The following is a 16,512-nucleotide window of genomic DNA, read 5'->3' on the forward strand; positions in this document are numbered from 1 at the left end:
GGATGGATGGAGAGAGGGGGCGAGAGAAGAGAGGGAGAGGGAGAGAGAAAGAGAAAGAGAGAGGAGAGAAAGAGAGAGAGACTCCCGACCCCCTCCTTCAAACATACACAGCGAGAACTGGCTCCGGCTCCGGCTTCGCTGGAGTGGAGAACCATAAATCTTCATATAGCGGCTGTTTTGATTAATGCAGCCGAGTCGAGCTAGGGGGCTGGACCTATCCCATTATGGCCTAATGGAAGATGGAGCGGCGCTGTCTCCACCACTAGGCCCCTGTCATTTGTTCCACTTTGCAGTCCATTTGGCCGAGAGACTACAAGCCACTCCATCAAAAATATTTTCAGAGTTAATTTCCGCCCGCTTAATTCGCCTTGATTCGGATTGCGTATCGAATGGCAGGATCGATTTTCGCCTGGCGTCTAAATTAAATAAAAGAGAGGGGGGTATACTTTAAGTCTGCGTTTTCTTTCTTTTCTCTTCTCCATTCCATTCTTCCACCTCTTTTCCAGCCATCCTTTATCGTGTGCCCGCTCATTCGTTTTTCTTTCTTTTCTTTTTTTTTTTTTTTTACGATGCATCTCATTTCCTCCTTTCTCTCAGATTTTGATAGACCCATGTTTGCAGAGGAAGAGGAGGAGGCACAGATCTGATTGTAGTTACAGATGAAGGGAAACCTATTGAAGGGTGGGCTCAGGTGGATGGATTTATGGATTTGTCATAAATTACAAGCAGACACATAAAGAGTTGGGCACAGGAGGAGACACCTTTTTATGACAGGTGGGAGAGATGGAGAGAAAAGAGGAATAAAGAAAGATCCCGGCTATATGACAACACCAGGACACCTCCACAATGTGTAGGTCCTGAAGAATAGATTTGGAAAACATGGAGTGAAGAAGAATTGGACAGGCATACAAGAGAAAAGTGGGGTAAATTAGGGGCATCGGGGTATTGAGGGGGTGAAAAATAATAGGGGGGAAAGTACCAAAAAAGAAATGAAAAGAGGCAAAAAGCACAGTGACAAATTGGTCGAGTGTGTCGCGAATTCCCTTTTAGATTTAAAGCCGCGTGTAGCCTATCGTCATATCTTTCCAGAGTAATTTATTTTCTCATTTCTCTCTCTCTCCCCTCACTACCCTTCTCCCTCTCTCTGTGTGAATTTATCTGGGAGTCACGTGGACAGAGGAGGGGTGGGGGGCGGTGGAAAGTCAATAAAAGTCTCTGGCGACAACTGTTTCCCCCATCGGTCTCTTGTCTCCTTCTTGCATTATCTCTCCTGCTTTGCTTTCTATTTGTTTATTCGCTGAAGCTGCTTTGCTCCTCCGCATTTCCTCCTCCTTCCTCCATGTTTCCTGTTTCGGATCCTCTCTCTCATATCATAGGACTACAAGCCTATATTTACTCCTCTCCACAGAGGCCTATTGATTTTATTCTCCCACTAACTGCAAGCCCCACGCTTTGAAATTACAAAATCAGGAAGCTGTAGGATCCATCTCTTGTATCCACCCCAGAAATGCTTCGATAAGCGTCAGAAAGTTCTCAGAGGCTTACAAGTTGGAGATGAAGGCCAGCGAGCTTTGGCCCGGAGACATGAAGCCACTTGTAGATTTTCTCAAATCAACAAAAGGAATTACATTTGAATCAATTTGATTTTATTACACTCCGCAAAAATCTATGAGTCCGTCTACAGGCGCCAAAAAGACAATGAAGGGAGGAAGGAAGGAAGGAAGGAAGGGAAGATCTGACGGAGGAATAACCTCTGAAAGCCGGGCTCTGCTCCATCCATCAGAACCAGTTTCCTCTCCACTTCCAAACCAGTTAACCATACATCCTTCACAATCTGGTTCAGTCTGGTTCTGGCAACTTGGGTTCACTATAAAGCAAGCTTTAAGACCACAAAGTCAACAGCATATATAGCTACAATACATCACAGCATTACAATGACCAAAATAACAATGGCTGATGTGGCTACTGGGCCAATGGAGGAAGTTCAGACTATTTAGAAGAAGACACACAACCTCACTGTACATGTCTAAACTCTAAATATTCCCAAGAGAGATTCATTGATCTGTTTGTTATAGCTGATATCAATACAATAACTGATAATACTATTGCAACTACACTGCCCGTCCAAAAGAAAAGTCTTTAGCTTTGATTACGGCACGCATTCGCCGTGACATTGTTTCAGTAAGCTTCTGCAATGTCACAACATTTATTTCCATTCCATTCACATTGGACCACATTTCTTTCTTGAAGATGATGGTTCCCCACAGTTTTTAATAATGCGTTGGGCAGTACTTAACCCCATTTTAATAGTCTCAGCATGCCAATATTTTGACCCTTTTGAAACAGATTAACATCTTTTCCACCACAACAGGATGTGTCTTCTGACATGGATGTTTAAGAAATAAGACTGCATCAGTTTGGGTTAAATAAGTTGTTGCCTACTGAAACATAACTATCCATGCAGTACAGTAATTATCCATTGGGAGGCTCTTAACTATTAGCTTAGTTAAATCCAAGTTGTGATTTTTTTTTGGGACTGGCAGTTAAATATGAGGATAATAGAGGCTCACTTTTTAGAAGGATGTTTTTTTGCCACAAGAATTATCGACATGCTGAGTCATCATTGATAAAAGAGTTTAAGAAATGTGAAACATTTCTTATTTTTGTGTTTCAGGTGACATTCCCTTAGCCAGGCTCTAGATTATTTTATGTAAATTATCAATGCAAATTCCATCATTGTTAATTTTTTTTCTTCATTTATTAAGGAATAACATGTGCCACTGATGTATCATGCATTCCAGTTTTTGATGTTGCACGTGGTCAATTTGATCAGAGCTTGAAATTTCAACTGGCATTGGCTTATTGGAGATCCCAGAATAGCATACGTGTCAAATGACAACATACTGCAAAAGAGTTTTGCCGAAGATATGTTTGAGATCATTTGGAAATAGTTAGGTTGTTAAACTATAGTTTGTCGACCATGCCAATTCTTTAAAAACTATAAAATATGCTGCTCAGCACACATTACATAAGGCCTAAATAAAACAAATTTAAGCAGCTTGTTTTCATTTAAAAACAAACACTGGTGGATATTGCAATTTTCTTTTAAAGTTTTATATATCCACATCAACCTTGAAAATCCTGTATCAGTCAGGCTATGTATTTATTGTGAAACATCATATTTTGTTGTCAAATAAATCCTAATGTGCAAAGTACTTAGTAAGAATATACAAATAAGTGTACTGGAGTTGTAAGTGCAATATTTTTCTTTGGTATAACTCTTGAACAGAAAAAAAAAATGAAATGAAAAGTACCAATATAACAATAATATATTGCAGAAGTCTAACTGAAACATATTTCCGTAAAGATGTGTGTGGAAGCGACTGGGACACTGTGTACGACAGCTTGCGGCCCATGCTACCGTCCAGTTGAAGAGGTTGATCAAACTGAAGGGTCTCTGTGCTCTAGGTATCCTTGGGGGGTTTACAGTTCCACAGCAAACAGGACTGATGGCCAACCCACCCGGCAATATGACTTGTTCACTCAGCCCCCTCCAATATCAGTGTCTCTATTTCAGTCGCCACATCTGTTATTGTCTGATTCTTAAGAAAAAAGTGGCTGAGCAGAGGATAATGAAATCAAAGCCCAACACACACAGCCAACAAGCCCCTGGTAAGAAACACACTGTGTCAATATTAATCTCCCTGACAGAAAGTCGAAATATGGCATCTGTCACACATCATCTTCCCTCTCTCCTGTCTTTCTGCGGAGTGGAAAAAGATGGAGAGGAGGTGGTTTTGGTGGGAGAGAAGAGGGGGAAGTTGTTGGAAATTGAGGACATGGACCGGAAAGGGCACAGGACTCTGGGATATTCAAGTGATATTTCGCTGTAGTTTTTGTCTCCTTGCATTTGGTGTGGTGTGCGTTTGAAAGACAGCTGTAACTGAACTATGTGTAATAGCTCAAAGAATTTAAGTTGCAGCAGCCCTAGACTTAATCTTTATGACGATTTTCTTCGACTAAGACTCAATAAAGCTAAATTGATGAGGGAGCCAATAATCAATGCACCATAAATACTCCACACAGCTCAATAAGAAAATATGTCTTGCATTGCTCTTGGCTGCAGCTTCGGTTTTGATTCTGCTGCATGAAAACATCTAAGTCATTAAAGTTTCAGACACCACAAATATGGGGTTTAGATCTTTCTGTTGGAAATGTGCTAAACATAAAATAAATGGGGCTCAAATATAACAAACATTGCCACTTTATTTTATTGCAAATAATATGCACATCTTCAAGGGCATAGTATGTCTGAAAATGAAAATTGTTTACATTTCTCCCAAATAAAGTGGACAGTGTTTTTGTTGGTTTTGCAAATACATCTTGTGGTATCCCATCTTTTAAATAGATTTATCATATAGCTATTGTCTTATATAACTCACGACTAGCCAATGAACACAGAGACTGTAGTTTCTTATAAGTCACACTAACACAGATCTTGTGCCATAAATTCTCAGTCGAGTGCCATATGTCACTGATAAAAAGCCCTTGACAAAGACTATTTTTACTCCTGTTTGAGAATGAGAATTGTTTTAGGAAACTATTTACTCTTCAAGAAAAGCAAATATTTATGACAACTTTAAAAAATTAAACTCAGCTGGAATTAATGGGGCCACACACACTGGTAAACGACCAAAAAAGGTCTGCCAGTGTTTTGCTCTGATACTGTAGCACTGAAGGATAACTACAGCTTTGCCAATTGTTATATTTTGTATAGTTTTTTTAAAAATATATTTTCCTCATGTGCAGCTGGCACTTGAACTGAAAGAAACTGAATTTGCTGCGATGTAACGTGACCTCCGCATCCAAAGCGTATATTCTAGAGGGCATATTCAAGGTCAAAATGTAAAAAGCAACAAGTCTGAGTGCGACGTGAGCTTGCCGGGTTAAGAGCAGCAAAACTAATGTTCTTCTCATAACAAGGCGCTTAAAGGCAGCGATTACAACACGAGGTCTCTTGGTGATGAGATATAAAATGTCCTCCCATATTTCATCAGTTCTGCAGTGTTTGAGGTTTCTCCTCCCCATGCACATCCACTATCCGCTATCCTTTATTTATCCTTCAATCATCCAGGAGTCTCTTCCCCCCTTCTTGGCCTGTTATCTCTTTCTCCCACTCATTTCACCCAGAACACTTTCCTTTCTTTCATCTTCTTTCCATCTGCTTCCTATTCCTCCCACCTCCCTTCTTCCTCCCTCTTCCTCCCTCTTTTCTCTCCGTCTTTTGGACATTTCTCTTAGTCCTTTTTCTGTATCCCCTCCACCTCGCCTCTCTGCCCCCTCTTCCCTCTCTTTCCCCCGGTGATGAATGAGTCTGTCTGCCGGGTGCAGTTCATATTTACTGAGCAGGGGAGCGCACACTGTCAGTCTCTCTCGCCCTCCACATCTCTATCCCTCCACTAAAGAGACAGAGAGAGCAAGAGGTTACAGTGAGATGAGAGGAGGGAGGCCGTGGTCAAGAGATCCACTCCGGCAGTCACCGCGACAGCAGCTGGTTTGGTGGGGGAACGTATTAGTGTGGACAAGCATAGTTTCTCAGTGCTAGCATTAGATGTGGTTGAGGGAGAGAGAAGTCTTCCTTACCTCTTGACCAACCTGTCAATGCGGTGATACTAATAGGGAATAAACAGTGTCTTTCCAACCCTTTATGTGCAACTCGGCAGCCCACTCTCAGCACTCAATGTAACACAATTTAATGGCGTTTTCTCCCTCCTTCCTTTGTGTGAGCCATGCTTTTAGGCACATTTGGACTTGAGAGGGAGAGAAGTAAAAAGCCGCTACCAGCTGCAGCAAACCAAAGGCCCACAAAATACCGGGTTTCATGTACGCCCACACACACCAGTGTGTTGCGGGGAGTCAAACGGTGTGTTTTGACCCGTGTGTTGACCCCTTCATGAATGAGAGGAGTGGATGTGGGCCTGCCGGAGCCCAAAGGGACAGGCCAAGAGCCGCCGCAAAGCCCTGCAGAGCCACCATCTCTTCCCACACACTGACCTCCGAGGCCAGCCAACACCAAAACCACTGTAGCGTGACGACACCAGTGACACCCAGCGCCAACGCACACAATATGTTCCTCTGCCAAATTGACAAAAATATAGACAGTAAATACAAGGAAAATTGGATAGCTCACAGTACATCACAAAAAGAAAATCCCCTCAACTGGACTTTTATAAGATCCAATACGAGGTAATTTAATTCACAGACTGCAACCTAAAACACTCCACCAACTGTCTGTCAAGGGGCCTGATTGAAAATGTTTTTGCCATTTGGCTTTGGGATAGGGAAGACTAAATATTGTAAGGCTTTATGTTTTTGATTTGTGCATGATTTGCAGTGGAATCTCAGCCATTGTTAGTGTAGCTATATATGTGCTGATTAAATATAATGTCGGTGTAAAGATTCATATCATGAAGCCATATGTCTGAATCTAAGGGGGAGAGGGAAAGGGAGTGAGGGGGAAAATAGGAGAAGGAGAGGAAAAAGAGTAGAATGCTGAAAGGGGGGAAGGAAAGCATCACGCCATAATCATCTGAATATTAGGGAAAATTGGACACGGGAAAGGCTAAAATTGGATATGGGAAAGATTTCTGAGGAGCAGAGAAAAGCCCGAATGCATCAAATGTGAAAACAATGACCGATATCAAAACGGATGGAAACAAATGTAGGCCTCTCTGGATAAATCACTGCTGTAAAATATCCTTTGGAGGTTCTAAAAGCCATCTTCAGCAGACAAATGACAGGGTCAGAGGTCTTACACAGGGAGCACTATGGGCTCAAACAACACTGTTTATGACATAGGAGGAGGTATGGGCTTGCTTTACAATGGGGCATAAAAAAAATCTTTTCTATATGCAATGCTGACCACGGGCTTATTCCATCCCATAGTTCCAACAAATGGCCCTAACTTCTGAGCGAGAGACATTTCCTGAGCTTGCCTATTCCCCGAAGCATCCCTTTCCACAGCTATCCATTTCCCCCTGGTGCCTCAAGAGGGGAACTACTGCTGTTTCACTGACTGCGGCCTTTCACGGAGCATCCGCCGGCCGACTCGTCTGCTCTGAAGCTGACGCAGGCCTCAGACTGGGATGTATCCGGCTATCAGCCGCCAGACGACCAAACACAAACACTGCACGGGGAAAAAAAAACGGTAAACAGTAACACTTTTATTTGTCAGGATGCCGTCTCTGCTGCCTTTCTGCTCGCCCCCCCCAACCCCCTCCTCCTCCTCCTCCTCCTCCTTCTCTCTTCCCCAATCCCTAACCCCCCTCATCCCTGGATCATATTTGTCCATCTGCCTGCCACGCCGATGGAACATTCCAAAAACGGCTGCTGTGCAATCTATCTCAATTTTCCAAATCTATTAACTTTCTTTGTGTGGCCTGCCTCTCCTCGAAGCAGATCTTTAAAAACCGTGGTTGTTCAACAATTATGATAACTGCAACAGGGGGAATTAGAGGATCCACCCATTCATCTCTCTGCCCCTCCTCCGCACAGACATGACGCGGCTAAATGAAAAATGGACACGCTTTAAGAAGTATTGATTCCAGCTTTAAACAAAGGTACAGTCAATATTATTTACTCCTAAATATATCTTTGTTATCTGTGCTGCAGTCGTAGTTACTGCTCTGTCCTCGTAATTGCGGACATAAAAATAATAGACCAATTCCCACTGAATTGACTGAGACAGGTTTGGTTGTGGCCCTTGTCCTAGTGATGCATATCCTGGGTGTAAATAAATGTGCGAGCAAGATTTTCCTCTGATGGCTGCCCTGCTCGAGGCAGATATATACTCCCACAAACAGGAAATAAAATGCAAGAGAGAATGGGAGATAACAAAAAATATACAATGCATTTCAAAGGTAATCTAAAACACTAAAAAAGCAATTCATCTTTGTCCCACTATTGGTTTTTTTCTGAGTTTTATCTAAAAAAATAAAAAATAAAAAATCATTTTCCTCCTCTTAGTGGTTTGGCATGTACTTCGTTTTGGATTTTTTTTTTTCTTAAGGCATATTTCTTAAGCTCCCTAAGGATTTTCTCTACCACTTAACCATGTCAAATTTCTCTCTCACAAATAGACCTTTAGGCCTTCTGCTACTCTGTTGTTTATCTTTTTGCAGATACACATAACTGGCAATTTTCAGAATAAAAAGATCAATCTTCAGGTGTTCAGTAAATGCAAAAAAATTGTCCTGCAAACATTTAGGCTGTATACTCACACTTTACATGGACATACCGAGCACCAGTGTTTAGTGACCATTTGCAGGTGAATGTCAGTGGGTCTCTTCTCTTGTGCCTGGAGTGTCCAGCTGCCTTAGTGGTAAGACTTTTCTCCAGTATGCTGTTGTGCATGTATCTGCAGTTACTACTTGCTGGCTACTCATTCTGCACAACAGTTCATCTTTTGATGGATGTTTTCTGTTATGTAAATGTGTTTTTGCAGGGGGCTGATCCCACAGATTTCTTCTCACCCACATGACTGGAATCTTAACTGTGTATTCATCTGAGGCCCTGTCACCATAATTGACACAAACTCTCTCTACAGTCTGAGCATCAGTGGCAGCACTGACATTTTCCTCAGGTTCTTCAGGTCATCACAGACTGGACATATGTGGGATTTCTTTAGGGGTTTTCTTAAGGACATTGAGCCGAGTCTGAGGAGACTTACATGTAAGTAGTGCAGAGTACTTGATATCTAGAGGACACTCGTCTAACTATACCACAGTGCTCATTTTAGTGATGATACCTGAAATGCTGCTGCAGGAAGCCACAGTCCGTGAAGGAGACAATGCAGTGCAGACAAAGGTGACACCTTGGAGGGTCCTGCAGAGAAAGAGCTGGAGAGAGAAAAAGATTTGGTATTTAGTGACCTTGACAATATTTAATAGGTGTGTGATAAATAAATAAAATGTGTGATAAAATATAAAGTAGAGAAAACAACCCCTTCCTTTATAGATTTACCAAGCAGACAATCTGAACTGCACAGGAAAAATACTATTTTACTCCTCGAATTATGAATATTGATGTTACTGTCAGCACTGAAGTCAGTACTGAAACTGAGTACACAGGTATGTCAGATAACACATAACAAGCAGTGAGTGTCAGATATCAGTCCTGATGAGGAACGGTGAAAAAAAAGTGGAAGAAATATTTATGTATCAGTAACTCGGTTCTAAGTTGTAATTCAATACAACAGTACAGAGGTAATAGGAACTAGCTCCTCTATGGATGCAGTTTGATTTAAACTTGTCTTCTTTGTCAAACTTTCCAAAAGTTGAACATATCAACAGAAAGGAACACAAATCATTTCAATGTCTGCACAGTCCTGTTGAATCTTCACAGTGAAGACATTGCACAGTGTAATTCAGCACCACAATCAAGTCTGTAAGTTTTCTCTCTGGTTTCATGCAGGGTTGAAGGAACGCCCAGATTCATTGGTCATCTTTGTTTCCCAGTCTTCAGACTGAGTGACTGATGGTAAATCTGAATCTTTAAAACTAATCTCTTCTGGCCAGAACAAAAAATTAATATTCCAGAAAGCAAGCTTTGAAAATTTTTCAAAGAAGTATTTGGTGCAATGGGGATTAATAAAAGATGAAGAGGATGAAGAAGATGTGAGGTGGCTTATTTGTGTTGCAATCCACTGCCACCACTTGTACTGTTGCCTCATAGTGTCCAGTTAAGCGCTGGCTCGGTCTCTTCTTTGATAAATGCCTGCAGGCTTTCAAATTACCAATTCCCAAACTTTGTTACCGAGTAGATTTCATGCAGCTGAGGTTGTGTTGGCTCCTTTTTGACTTGTTTACAGTCAACACCATCCCAGTTCAGACTCTCCTGTACTTTTTTTCAATCTCTTCTCTACTTTCTCCACCCTCCCCTTTTTGTAAACCTGCTCACATTGGTAAAGTAGGTGCATCCCTCAGAGGGCTGTGTTTATATGGCTAGGTCTCTATACTATATTTTGATTTTCAGGTGAATTTCTCTCTCAATTTGTGCTGCTTTCTCTTTAGTGATAATGTGTTCAGGGTACTTCACTGGGATTGTAAATTCTGGGTCACCCACACCCTTTTAGTGCAATTACATTTGTTTTTCAGGGGGTATTTATTTACTCAATAGTTTGTAAAACTTTATTTTATAGGTGCCATTTGTTTGACTTGTGGGACAGTTTGGTTGGTGGGCTGACCAGGTGACATCTGACAAAAGGTTATTTTGCAGGCCAGAAACAGTTCAGTCCTGGCCACATGGCAACATGTTTGAAAGTCAGGATGTCCCTCTTACCTGCAGCAGGTGTGTCCTCCTCGGTGAGTGCAGTCTTTTGAGGATGATGAAGCTCCATCTTGGTAAACTGAGTCATACCTGCTGCCTTCTTCTCCAGTTAAGATGAAATCTTCTGAATACAGGGAGGCCAGAAATCAGTACAAGCTCATGATGTGACAGGACTATCAGGTGACATTTGGTCTATGCAATGTCATACGGTATGTGAATATTCACATTACATTTACTTACTTATTTTACTTTTATACTTATTTACTTTCATTTTACTCTGTGAAAACACATTGAGGCTGTTTATAGATAATTCAACCAAATGTTCAGAAAAAAGCTGCCATCTCCTCATTCTTATAGAAATTATCCAAGCACCACTAGAGGTGGTAAAGAGATCAGATGTTCTATCTATATTGATATGCTTTTAAAGGTTACTGCTACTGCCAAGATCTTTGCACATTTTCACAAGATATTTTACATCAACAATTATGAGGGCCTCTCTGACATAAATGTGAACTAAATGCAATTCTACGTCATTAAAAATGTGTCACATTCCCTCAATTCATGTTAAATAGAGAGAGATGGTTATTGATTATGTGACAAACCAAAGAGGCCTATTCACAATAACATGTGATGCATGTCTGGGACATACAAAGAGAATCTCAGACTTGTTTGTCAATATACCTTGTGAATTATATGTACGTAGGCTATAGATGTTTCTCCTGGTAATCTGTGGGAGCAGCTTTATGTGGACTGATGGAGAAGTCAGACAAAATGATACGCTGACTCTCCGTACAGGCTGTCTGCACTGTTCCTCCAGTTCAATGCAAGACCTTTAAGACCTTTTCTAGGCCACAGAGAATGCAATTTATTTAAGTAAGTTGTTTTGTTCAAATCAATATTTGACAGTTGCAAGATGTTGAGCGACTGAAAACACAGCAGTAGTGACTAGTCAGTGCACAATGGAGTTTGCTACAGTACTTCTCACTTGTAGTTTAGTAACTCTCTCAGACAGTCCACAGTAAAAAAAGAAAAATAAAAAACTTTTCTTTACTCACATAGTGACTTGTGGGATATAAGCTCCTATATGCAAAGAAATAGGCCTAGGCCTATAGCTTAGTTATATTACTATTATATTATTTATGTAGGCTAAATACAATTCCAGACACCTTATTATATTCAAATACAATTTGGACAAACTAAATTGAATGTTTTTAAAACGTTATGAAGAAAAAGCAAATTGTAAAGCAATTTAGCCTCCTACTTATTGTAGTAGGCTATTCATCGTGATTGTTTATCAGGACAGAACTTAATTTACTTTGCCTGATGATATCTTCAAGTGGGATACATTGAAAAAGAACACAGTGAATGTACGGTAGGCTACACTTGTTGAATGAACATAAAATTCAGACAGTTCAGAGGAGTTTCTTTTCTCCTACTCTCTTTTTATGTTCGCGGCTAAATAGCGGCTTGTTAGCTAAGTTAACTGACACAATTTGAGCCTGAATGTCATCAAACTTTCTCTTTACAAAAGTAACAAGGTCGTTTAACACCCACCTCTGCTCTCGCTGTATTTCTACAATCCTCAGTGACTCTTCAAACCATATACATGGAGAAATGATTCCGTTCCTTGCCTGAAGTTTTGGCGTACCTGTATCCGCAGGTGTCGCTACTTCCTGTCCTGTCCAAGAGGCTGAGCGGCCATCTTTGTTTTGATTCTGAACCAGGTAGCAACAGATGTCCCAACAGTCTTCAATGTTTTTTTTATATATTTTTTTTATTTTTATTTTTTATATATACGTACATGGTAATCATAAGCTCTTTGTATATTTATATTTTTTATTTACCCCTGGCACAACAGTATTGTTATGTACATGAGTGTTAATAAAGTAAAAAAAAAAAAAAAAAAGATGTCCCATGTTTTTTTAGTCTATGGTCCCAACAGTGGGGAAACTGGTTAAATAATTATTGTTTTTTATAATTTAATTAATAAAATTAATTTAATGTATTACATTAATTAATTAATGAATTGATGAACTGCAATCAGTGGAACATTTTCTTTTTTTACACTCTGCAAAAATACATTATTTATTAGTTGTATTTATTTTGAAATACCAGTAATACGATTCATCCAGTGTAACTACAGTAGTAAATGACTTCGTGAATTCACACAATTACATTTCATCACTGCTGCTCAGTGGTGGAGTGGTTAGAGCATGTGATTGCTAGTTTGACTCCTATCCAAGATAAATTCTCTCCCTGCTTTCATGTCTCTCTACACTGTCCTATCAGACAGAGGCATTAAATGCCCAAAATATATCTTTAAAAAAAAAAGATATTAAACAAATAATAATAAAAATTGCATGTTATCCATCTTTCGTTGTTTACACTTTCTTGTATGGTCATCCTTCCTTGGCATATCCCTGTGACTCAACAGTAGAATTAAACACAGTTTTCATGCCTTCATCAAATAATTTATTAACTTCTTACAGAGAATACAGACATGATCAGGGGGAAAAAAATATCCCCATTATCTGCATATCTCACTGAGCTCCGCCTTATACTGTGTTTTCAAGTCTCTGTCATAATAGTGTCTTAAACAGTCTAGAGCTACTCAAGAAAAAAACAAAACAATTAATACATGACTCAGGATAGTGCTGTTAAAAAAAAGTTACATGCAATAACAAATTGATTGTATGATAATAAGTTAAAACAGTCATCCGAGTCAAGAGGGTTACAGAAAGTTCATATAAATAATTATCTACAAATATCAGTTTTCTCTTCAACACATTCATGGAAAAAAAAAATCTAGTAGTAGACTCTATACAGCTTTTTATTATTACCATATTATATCAGGACTAGCTTATTTACAATCTTCTCAAAAGAGATCAGCGACATTTGGCCATGTGCCCGGAGAGATGGTGAGAGCGAGCAAACCTGCGGAGGCAGTTGGGGCAGGAATATGGCTTCTCCCCTGTGTGAGTCAGCATGTGAGTTTTCAAGTGGCCTGACAGGCGAAAACTTTTCCCACATTCTTGACAGGTGTAAGGGCGCAGGTTAGTGTGACTTCTCCTGTGTTTGCCCAGATCCCCGGAGGAAGTGTAGCGGCGGTGACAGTCTGGACATTCGAAGGGCTTCTCCCCGGAGTGTATCCGCTTATGCTTCACCAGGTCGCCGGACTGAGTGAAACTCTTGTCGCATTCAGTGCATTTGTAGGGTCTCTCGCCGGTGTGGGTGCGTTGGTGGTTTCGCAGATGCGCCAGGCGAATGAACCTGTTCCCGCAGATTGTGCAGTGGTAGGGTCTTTCTCCCGTGTGCGTTCGCAGGTGTATTTTCAAAGCCCCGAGGTCTCCGATCTTCAGCCCGCAGTCCCCGCACTGGTGAGCTTTCTCGTTGGTGTGGAGCCTGGAGTGAACCCTCAGATTCCTCTGGGTGTTAAAGTTCTTCCCGCACACGTTGCAGTGAAAGGGTCTCTCGCTGGAATGCGTCCTCAGGTGCAGGTCGAGGCTCGACTTGAACCCGAACTCCTTTCCGCATTCGGTGCAAGAATACTCCTTCTTGCCAGAGTGTGTCGTTAAGTGGCACTTGAGGTGATGCGATCTTAAAAAGGCTTTCCCACACACCTGACATTTGTACGGCTTCTCCCCCGTGTGTATTTTCATGTGTTGCCGCCAGCCGCTGCGCTCCACGAACCTCCTGCCACAGTCCTTGCACACAAACGGCCGGTCGCCGGTGTGGGTGCGCATGTGATCTCCCAGGCTTTGGGGCGTGCGCATCTTCTTGCCGCATTCTGGACACTGCACGCCGGTGTCCAAGCAGACCGGCTTGTCCTCGGTTTCTGTGTTGTCTGGACCGTGACACGAATGAGGCCCCTGACCCCAGGTGGCTTTGAAACTCTTCCCACAGTCGGCGCAGCTGAGATGTCCTCCCGTGGTGACCACCGACATCTTGTGCCAGCGCTGACAGTGATTCTTCAGGTTCTTCAGGTACTGGAAGCTGCGCGCGCAGGTGGGGCAGGGGTGGAGCCTGCGGGGAGGGGCAGAGGGATGGGCTTCGTGTACGTGGACCCGTAGGTGGACTTTAGAGTTAAAGGAGCTGCCGCAGACGGTGCAGGCGTGTTTGGGAATGAGGTTTAGTGTTCGGCTCGAGAGGCATTTTTTCAGTTTGGCAAGGTACTGTTTCTGATGGACCCACTTGACGTGCTTCTCCAAGAAGTCCAGGTCAGTGAAGGAGACGGTGCAGTGAGGACATGGAAAGAACTCAGACGATGACTCTAAGTAGGAGACAAACAAACACACAGAAAGTAGAGAGGATGAAAAAACAACAACACCCTTTTTACACATACAGTAATTTTAAAGCATACTGACTAACAGTTATGAGGATAAAGTTGTGGTAGATAGTGGATATTCATTTTCTTTAGATGCAATGTTTTCTCAACACATATACGCGCAACACCTTGAAACTTTAAAGCAGAAGTAAGCGATCCGGTCGTTTTGGCTAACTTCCTGTCAGCCGATGGAGTTAGCAGCCCCCGCCCTCGTCATGGATCTATTGGTCCTCGTCCCTACGTCACCACATTCACGCACATCCCTTGGCTGCACACACAGCCCTTCATGCCGTTCTCTCTCCTCATTGGATAAAGCTTGTAGGATACAAGGAAGTATACAAGAAGTTTTCTTCTCGGCTTACAGCAGAGCAGAGTGACTGAGAGACCCGTGTTTTGGACCAAACACTCTATGTAAGTGATTGCTGTCGGAAGATATAACTATTTAAGACTTATATTAACACAAATATTCCGCTTACTTCTGCTTTAACTCTATTGTCTATATATGCCAGTTTATTAGCAGAAAACTAAAGAACATGTTTTTGTTTTTATTAGCTACCTAGGTATTGTGTGTACAGCAACAGGCTCCTACCTGCACAGCCCTCCTCTCCCTCCTCATAACCTCCCTGGGTGTCTGCACCCTCAGCCTCCTCTTCACTGTCTCTATCCTGTTTGATCCATGTCTCCTCTTCCTCCTCCTCCTCCTCCTCCTCCTCTTTGACAGCAGTTTCAGTGAGTTCATACTCTGACTGGTGGTCAGGGTCACACTCGTCCTTTATGTGTCCCTGCTGCTGCTGCTGCTGCTGCTGCTGGACATCCGACCTGGATGTCACAGTGTTGGCTTTAGTGTCTGATGTGTCACCGTTACACCCCTCCTCCCAGATCTCATGTGCATGCGGTTCCTCCTTGATATGGACGCACAGACCATCTCCGTTAGTGTAAACCTCACTGGAGCCCTTCTCCTCCTCCTCCACCTCCTTCTCCTCCTCGGCTTCTCGACCCAGCTCCGGGTCATCCTCGGTTTTGACTACGACCACAGTGTGCTGCAGCCTCTCCGCTCGCTTTGACTTCTTCTTGGCAGACTTCATCTTCATCTTGGCACCATTAGGGATTTCTCTATGTCATGGTTTGTAGGAACAAGATAACAAAGTGAGTATCGTAGAAGACAGGGACAACTACATACAAATTAATGTAAGCAATGCAAACAGACACGAGCGTTAGTCCTCTCTATTTTGTAAATCTTTACCTCACGTTAGCATCCGAGCTAAGCTACAGTAACGGAGGCATTACGCTGCTAGCAGCGGGGCTAGCAGCGTGGCTCATTTCACTGCGGCTGCTCCTCCTCTGTCAGCCTCCTTTAGCTTCAGACAGCTTTAAACACACTACTTACCGCTTTTCTAAACAACACGGCTCAGCCACAGCTGCTTTTACATAGCACTCTGACCGTCTGCTAAGCGGCTGCATCCGTGTGTAGTTGATAATAACACAGGAAGAAGCAGCGCACTTCCCCAGGCTCCGGCCAACCAGCTCTCATCTGTCATGTTGGGGTTACAGCCCACTAGTGCCGTTAAAGCGACAGACAGCAGCTACAAGCCCAGATAGTACAGTAGGCTGCATCTATTTTAGACAAGCTTTCATATGCAGATTCATGGTTTTATACAGTACATGACTCATATCAGTGTTTACCAACCAACCAGCCCACAGGGGCCCAGGGTGAAGAGCAGCATATGTCTTGATTTGTGTGTGCCACAGTGCAAAAATCCATTCACTAATGTTTTTTTTGTTTGTTTTTTTATCTCATGTTATTAGGAATAAAGGTATTGGGAGTTTTATGATTTTATAGTGACTGGGATCTTTCCACAAGT

General features: G+C 42.1%; 2 protein-coding genes across 3 annotated transcripts in view; one reads left to right on the forward strand and one right to left on the reverse strand.

The window, feature by feature from the left end:
• The window catches only part of LOC146971730 (trypsin-1-like), a 215,863-nt gene extending 208,603 nt beyond the window's left edge, over positions 1 to 7,260 (forward strand). Inside the window, exon 7 of the mRNA XM_085801193.1 lies at positions 7,242 to 7,260. The gene's annotated coding sequence lies outside the window, so the exon portion shown is untranslated. The remainder of the gene's footprint in view (positions 1 to 7,241) is intronic.
• A 5,520-nt stretch (positions 7,261 to 12,780) lies between these two features.
• Positions 12,781 to 16,160, reverse strand: LOC146971738 (uncharacterized). 2 transcript variants are annotated; one of them, XM_085801203.1, is made up of 3 exons: positions 16,031 to 16,160; positions 15,240 to 15,763; positions 12,781 to 14,596 (listed from the first exon to the last, which is right to left on the reverse strand). In XM_085801203.1, exons 2-3 carry the CDS (start codon positions 15,739 to 15,741, stop codon positions 13,212 to 13,214), a joined length of 1,887 nt encoding a protein of 628 aa, XP_085657329.1. In that variant the 5' UTR covers positions 15,742 to 15,763; positions 16,031 to 16,160; the 3' UTR covers positions 12,781 to 13,211. The 2 variants fall into 2 exon arrangements, with proteins under 2 accessions (XP_085657329.1, XP_085657328.1); XM_085801202.1 differs by lacking the exon at positions 16,031 to 16,160 and having other exon boundaries at positions 15,240 to 15,783.
• Between the last annotated feature and the right edge of the window lie 352 nt (positions 16,161 to 16,512).

The sequence above is a fragment of the Trachurus japonicus genome, chromosome 16, assembly GCF_045865225.1.
Source record: "Trachurus japonicus isolate A0001 chromosome 16, Traja_1.0".
Taxonomy (NCBI): domain Eukaryota; kingdom Metazoa; phylum Chordata; class Actinopteri; order Carangiformes; family Carangidae; genus Trachurus; species Trachurus japonicus.

Excerpts from the sequence above, each read along its gene's own strand:
- LOC146971738 (XM_085801203.1), bottom strand. The coding sequence starts at position 15,741 with ATGAAGATGAAGTCTGCCAAGAAGAAGTCAAAGCGAGCGGAGAGGCTG. Across the intron at positions 14,597-15,239 it reads GGGAGAGGAGGGCTGTGCAG|AGTCATCGTCTGAGTTCTTT; the intron begins GTAGGAGCCTGT and ends TCTCCTACTTAG.